Source organism: Babylonia areolata, chromosome 27 (genome assembly GCF_041734735.1).
Source record: "Babylonia areolata isolate BAREFJ2019XMU chromosome 27, ASM4173473v1, whole genome shotgun sequence".
Lineage (NCBI taxonomy): Eukaryota > Metazoa > Mollusca > Gastropoda > Neogastropoda > Buccinidae > Babylonia > Babylonia areolata.
The window spans coordinates 37,568,141-37,575,640 of record NC_134902.1 but is presented as its reverse complement, the minus strand read 5'-3'; the positions used below and the strand labels follow the sequence as shown (position 1 = coordinate 37,575,640).

General features: G+C 41.4%; 1 protein-coding gene across 2 annotated transcripts in view; it reads right to left on the bottom strand.

Moving 5' to 3' along the window:
• Positions 1-7,500, bottom strand: part of LOC143301208 (uncharacterized) — a 15,476-nt gene that overhangs the window by 6,915 nt on the left and 1,061 nt on the right. Inside the window, exons 1-2 of one of the 2 annotated variants that reach the window (XM_076615331.1) lie at positions 5,953-6,105; positions 34-344 (exon numbers count right to left, since the gene is read on the bottom strand). In XM_076615331.1, the coding sequence (XP_076471446.1) occupies positions 34-69 (36 nt within the window). In that variant the 5' untranslated portion in view covers positions 70-344; positions 5,953-6,105. Of the gene's footprint in view, positions 1-33; positions 345-5,952; positions 6,106-7,500 lie in introns of those variants that run through there. The other variant, XM_076615330.1, reaches the window with a different exon arrangement.

The following is a 7,500-nucleotide window of genomic DNA, read 5'->3' as shown; positions in this document are numbered from 1 at the left end:
CACACACACACACACACACACACACACTTTTACCCTCTTCCCTGACACCCCTCCAGTCCTCTTAGCCATAGTATTGTTCCCCTTGCCATCACCATCTGTCTCCCCGTCTTCGAGAATGACAATACCGCCATCCTTAACGTCGTCATCTCCAGCTTCATCGTCAACATCATCGTCATCAGTCGTCAAACGGGACCACCAAATGCGTGTGCAAGGCCGCGAGAGGACAGAGGGATCCCCGATGTCGCAGTGGAGGGCGACGACCGATGTGTTCGTGGCGGAGTCTTCACTCAGCTGAACGGTGATGTGCAGAAACGTGGTAGATGTTGGCTGTGTGACGTCGTCAGCTGAGGACAAAGAGAGAGAGAGAGAGAGAGAGAGAGAGAGAGAGAGAGAGAGAGAATAGATGACTGAATTACTGACTGATTGACTGACTGAATGAATGGTTTATTCATCTATAAGCCATTGTCCCTAACGAAAGGGTGTCAGGAAAAAAAACATTGAGAGAGAGATGTAAACAGGTTTGATTGGTATTTGATCTATAAATGGGTGGATGGAAGGATGGATTGAGTGATGAATAAGCGGTAGTAGTACGTAGTAGCAGCAGCAACAACACCAGCAGCAGCAGTAGTCGTAGTAGCAGCGGCAGCAGTAATAGGAGGAGGAGAAGGAGGAACAATAATAACACTACTGCGACGGTGACAACTACTACTACAACTACTTCTACTACTAACAATAATAACGTAGCCAAATACGCCACTTTGGCTCCCATAAACCGACACAGCAATTATTTAGATTTTAATTTAATCTTTCGTTAAGACAGGTTCGACGTTAAAGATGACGTCATTCCGTTTTGTCGTCACATACAATGATACTAAGTCTCTGATTTAACAGGCGAGCGTCTGTTGCTGTTTCAGTGTTCAGATGAAAATAGATCAGGCATCTAAAGGATACAGAGCAGATATTTTTGGTCGACATTTAACGACAATCATCATTTCACACAACTAGAATTGCTTGTCTGTTGGTTGGGGAGGGGGAGGGTGTGTGTGTGTGTGTGTGGGGGGGGGGGGGGGGGGGCGTTTTGCTAGGCTATGGGGGGAAGAGGGTCTTTACTGTTGTTTAACTTTCCTGGCTGTGCAAAGCATTAGGATTTACAAACACTTTGGACGGGCGCAATAGCCGAGTGGTTAAAGCGTTGGACTGTCAATCTGAGGGTCCCGGGTTCGCATCACGGTGATGGCGCCTGGTAGGTAAAGGGTGGAGATTTTTACGATCTCCCAGGTCAACATATGTGCAGACCTGCTAGTGCCTGAACCCACTTCGTGTGTATATGCAAGCAGAAGATCAAATACGCACGTTAAAGATCCTGTAATCCATGTCAGCGTTCGGTGGGTTATGGAAACAAGAACATACCCAGCTTGCACACCTCCGAAAGCAGAGTATGGCTGCCTACATGGCTGGGTAAAAACGGTCATACACGTAAAAGCCCACTCGTGTGCATACGAGTGAACGCAGAAGAAGAAGAAGAACAACAACAACACTTTGGTGTGGGGGAGAATCCAATTCCTAAAACACCATACATGTACTGAACATATTGATACATGTGTACACTGCATGTTTGTGTACACACTTGGGATACATTGCTCAAGTGCTAAACAATGCAGCAATAGTAATCAGAAGTTATTGTACTCTGTTGTATCTTATCATCAGCATCATCATTATCATCATCATCATCATCAGAAGTAGTAATAGTAGTAGTAGTATTGCTATGTGTCTCTCTCTTTGTCATGCTTAGATGAAATTAAAATTTCCATTCGAGCAGTCAACCTCAGGTGATCGGTTTCGCCAGTAGACCCATTACATGCTATAGACATGTCCTGCCTGGGCAAACACTGACACGCTCGACTGGTCTTACATAACCGACCGCGAATGACTGCTTGGGGAGAACGTGCTTGAGGAAACGGGTGGCTGTGTGTGTGTGTGTGTGTGGTGTGTGTGTGTGTGTGTGTGTGTGTGTGTGCGCGCGCGCCTGGGCAAACACTGACACGCTCGACTGGTCTTACATAACCGCGAGTGATTCACTGAGAACGTGCTTGGGGAAAGGGGGGCTGTGTGTGTGTGTGTGTGTGTGTGTGTGTGTGTGTGAAGTCAAAATGATCTTTATTGGGGGTAAAAAGCTTATACAGCTTTTTTACATCCTGCCCTCAGAAAAAAAGAAGACCCCCCCCCACCCCACCCCCACCCCCCCCCCCCAAAAAAAGGGGGGGGGGGAGAGAGAAATGGGGAAGTGGAAGTCAGGAAAGGATAATGTAGAAATAAACAGTTACAAGTAACACACAAGAAATGCTATCAAAACAAAACAAAACAAAAACACAAAAAACCACAAAAACAATACGAGCATAAATAGCATTATGATACTGACACAATTATGACATGCAACGCAACATCTTTACATCATTAACTTGTGTGTGTGTGTGTGTGTGTGTGTGTGTAAGCAAGCACTGACACACACGACTGAGTGATTCACTGTGTACGTGCCTGGGGAAACAGTGACTGTGTGTTTGTGTGTGTGTGTGTGCGTATGTGCGTGTGTGTGTGTGTGTGTGTGAATCAGAATCAGAATCAATTTCAATGTCAATTAAACCTTAAAAAGGTTTATAAGACATGCATGCTAAGTTACATGAAACTACGCCCAAAAAAAGCAAAACAAAATAATAGATAAATATTGAACAAGATATTGAATCACTCCTGCACGCTATGGCGTTTTTGACATCAGTTACTGAAAAATTTCCCAAACAGTCCCACAAGTTTGTCTTCCAGTATTAGCTGACTGGGTTTAATGATAATTGGAAGGTATTGTTTGAATTTTTTGTATGAATTCTATTCTAATTTCTCTATTGTTTGACATTGTAAACATAGTCTCCTTTCTTTTGGAATGCTGAAAGATCTGCCTTTTTCTATTGTTAAATTCTTAGTTTGCACAATGATTATTTTTGATTATGATTAATATATCCTTCAAGCAAATAAGGTTCGATTCTGTATTCACGAGTGGTTTTATTCTAAAATAGTAGTTTAGATTCATTTTCAAATTTGTTTCCTTCCAGAATAAAAACATATCCATATTCTAGTTTATTTATTATAACGTGGCTAAGTCTATGAATATATATGAATGTTGACTGATTCTTCCAAACGTGTCTTAAACCAAGATTCTGTAATATAATTTCAACGAAATTAATTCATGTTCGCTGTTTTGTTACCTCTGTAAGCATGTCGCCATACACAATTTTGATATACGAATTTGTTCGTGTCTATGTTATGTGAAACTAAAATTTTTATTATTTGACAAATCACTTTTAAACTTAAGGGGTATTTACCTATTTCACCAAGTATTGCTAAATTTGTGGCTTTTTTTGTGGACTCCCAATATTTGTTTAAAAAAAGTTAAATTAACATGCTCATTAGGAAATTTGTTCATGAGACAATGGTTATACAGTTTGTCAAAGGTAAGATGTCATCTGCTTTTTCAGAAGTGGGGAACCATATTTCTGCTCCATACGTTAGTATTGGTGAAACGAGACTATCAAATAATTTTGATAGTAGGTATATGAATGCTTATGTTTTCATTCTTGAAAGATCTTTTAAGAATATGAGAAGCTTTATTACCTTGTTTTGCCAGATGTTCCGTAACCTTTTCAAAATTGCCTGATTTATGGCATATTATTTCCAGATATTTATATTGTTCAGTTGTTTCTATAACTTCTGTTCCACATTTAAAAAAATATTTGAGCTCGTGGTTCTGATCAGGAAAATATGACAACTTTTGTTTTTTCTCTTGCCTGGGCAAGCACCGACACACTTGATTGGTCTTACATAATTAACCGCGAGTGAGTTCGTTCAGTTCAGTTACTCAAGGAGGCGTCACTGTATTCGGACAAATCCATATATGCTACACCACATCTGCCAGGCAGATGCTTGACCAGCAGCGTAACCCAACGCGCTTAGTCAGACCTTAAGAAGAAAAAAGAGTGCATAATGGATACATCATGAATTAATTTAATGTATGAATAAATACACAAATAAATAGATAAATAAAGATATACATAAATAAAGAAATAAATGATTAAAAGAAATCCTAAATAGATAAATAAACACACGGATAACATTTATTTTTCAAAAGCAGACAATAATGATAATAAATAAATAAGCAAGTGAGCAAATAAATGTAATTTGACACACAGACACGCACGCACACACACGTTCTCACACGAACACGTACACGTTCACACACACACACACACACACACACACACACACACACACACACTAAACTGACGCGACTTTAGTGACGTCAGCCTGTGACAAAATGCACTGTGACACAAAACTAATCGGTATATCAACATTTCCTGTTGTAACATGTGTACTATGACCTTGTCTTCACATTGTAAAAAATCTAAATACGTATGTACACAAATATAATTGTATGCATGCACTCAAGGCCTGATAAAGCGTGTTGGGTAATGCTGCTGGTCAGGCATCTGCCGAGCAGATGTAGTGTAGCGGATGGCATGGATTTGTCCGAACGCAGTGACGCCTCCTTGTGAAACTGAAGCCGAACCTGCCTCTCCTCCTCCTACTCCTCCTCCTACTCCTCCTTCTTCTGTGATTGCAACAGTACAATGTTGTGTGTTACCTGTTATGATCGGACACTACAGTTAAGGTACGCTGAACATGAGGGAGCTGACAGGTTTTCTTTGTGATATAGTTCAGATCCCGGAAGATACCATAAAAACGACAACTTATTATGTTTTAAACATTTATTACAGATTGAATGTGTCAAACGATCTATATTGTATAACTGTTTTGTGAAAAAGGTGTTCATGTATGTCTGTATGTATGACAGTCAGCAGTTTTCGACTATGACCATTTTCGATTGTGACCATCAGAACAGCAGAGGAGATATAACTGCTGTCCCGACTATCTAGGCTATAATTTGATTATGGTGGAGAGTTTTTCGCCCAAGTTACATCCCCACTCTCTCAGCCAAGAGGATTTTAGGACAGTCGGCGTTGGGATGTTTCCCAAAGGCCAACTAGCCCCCAAGGCTGCAGCACTAAGAACCAGTACTGTTTTGCCTCCGAGTTTGAGAGTCATAGTCGTTCACAAAATACTAAGCTGTAAATGATTTCCCATTGCAACAGAGAAACCATTGATAATACAGCTCTCACCTTGCTGTTGGCCCAGCTGTAAATTTATTTCAGTATGTAACACCAAGGTGACTGCTTTGTGAAATCAGTATTATTCGCAAAATCGATGCTAATAATGTAATATCATCTTGTGATTTGCACGCCATTCTATAAATGGTAATCAAAACGAATCGGTCACTAATGTGACTAAGAATTATCAGTCATGGTTCACAGCAAGTGTGTGGTCAACATCGAAATTCATTTATTTATTTATCTATTCAATCTTTTTGTGTTTTCCGGTTGAAAAAAAAACAAAAAAACACACACACACACACAAAAACATGCATACAATCAACAACACTTTCAATCGACTACACTTCAGACTACATGCTTGTAGCAAAGGTTGTACAATTCTTTTGTCTTCCTTCTGTTTTGACGGACTGTTTCATACTGCAGTGTTCGGTGATATCTATAGGCCAATTATCTCACAACAGCTTGTTCGTAACTACAAATAAATAAATAAAACAAAACAAAATAAGAATAGTGATATTTGAAAAAATCACATAGCATTTTCGAACTCTAGTAACATAGGGAAGACGACAAAAATGACTGTAGGATTCTTCAAAGACAAAAAACTAAAGTTTATATGGGCATATAACTTTGGAATGCTATGGGAATAACAAACAGGTCACAGATAAATAGAAATATACTATTTTTCTTATCAAAATGATGATAAAGTTACCTTTCGAGACAAACAATTTCCCATACATACCTCACTGTACTCCGATCTACTGAAGGCTTTGAATCCACTGTCGCTGGTAGTAGCACACGCGCGCACACTGGTGAGTGTGGTAATATGATAATGTCAAGACATCGTAAACATCGCCCTTGACCTTCCTCGCTCGTCTTTCCCTATTTTCAAGGTGACAAGGGAGAGAGAGAGAGAGACAGAGACAGAGAGAGGCAGACAGACAGACACACAGACAGAGAGAGACAGATAGATAGAAGGGGAAGGGAGACATGGCGAGAAGGAGGGACACACACACACACACACACACACACACACACACACACACACACACACTCACACACACACACACACACACACACACACACTCACACACACACACTCACACACACACTCACTCACACACACACACACACACTCACACTCACACACTCACACACACACACACTCACTCACACACACACACTCACTCACACACACACACACACACACACTCACACACACTCACACACGCACACACACACACACTCACACATTCACACACACGCACACACAACCCCCCCCCCCCCCCACCCCACCCCCCCCCCACACACACACACACATGATCTTCATACTACTACGACTACTACTACTACTACTACCGCTGCTGCTGCTAATAATAATAATAATAAAAGTAATGATGATGATTATTACTAGAATAATAATTACGCTCTCACAGGCCCACCCAGTCTCCACACTGGGCGGATCAAAACAAAAAGACAGCTACTCCTCAGTAATCTCTGTTGGTTGCGTCTTCCAAGGATTACTCTCTCATCTCATCTCAGGCCCATAACTACAAAGTAGTCGTTGGGGGAAGCCTGAGGACCGCAGACGCAACCTCCCTTCTCCATCTGTCTCTGTCGGCAGCCGCTGGCAGCAGCTCACGTGTGTGGAGTCCGGTCCATTGTTTGATGTTCTCATGCCAGTTCTTCCGCTGTCTTCCTCTTCTTCTCCCGCCCTCGATGGTGCCTTGCATGATTGTTTTGGACAAGCTGGTGTGTCGAGTGCTGTGTCCAAACCATATCAGCTTGCGTCTCTTCACAGTTGAAAGGAGAGGTTCCTGAGGTCCAGCAAGGTTCTCAGTTCTGCTCCGTACATGTTCATTGGTCCAAGGATTACGTCATTCGTTTAAAAGTGAGAATTTATTTTTATGACATCACGGTTTCGCAGTCACAGACGAGAACAACTTGGGTCAGTCATCCATTTCACCAATCTGCCGAGGAGTAGCGGAAACTGTTTCCGAAACTGTTTCGGATCAGATGACTGGATATACGCAGGCGTCTTAGGCCACAGTTTGCCTGTGAGTGGTAATGTGTTGCAACAATTAGGCCCATGCATAAGCGGTAGTCAAGGGAAAGAAGAAGAAGAAGTAATTGATGTTAGTAAGTAACGAGATTATCAATGTTGTAGTTGCAATCAGAACATTTTCTGGCAAAGCGTCGCTCAAGTTCCTGAGATTTTTAGTTGGTTACATGAGGTGCTTGCACTTAGAGTGACCGTGCAATGGTAGGAACGGTTACAACAACAATAATA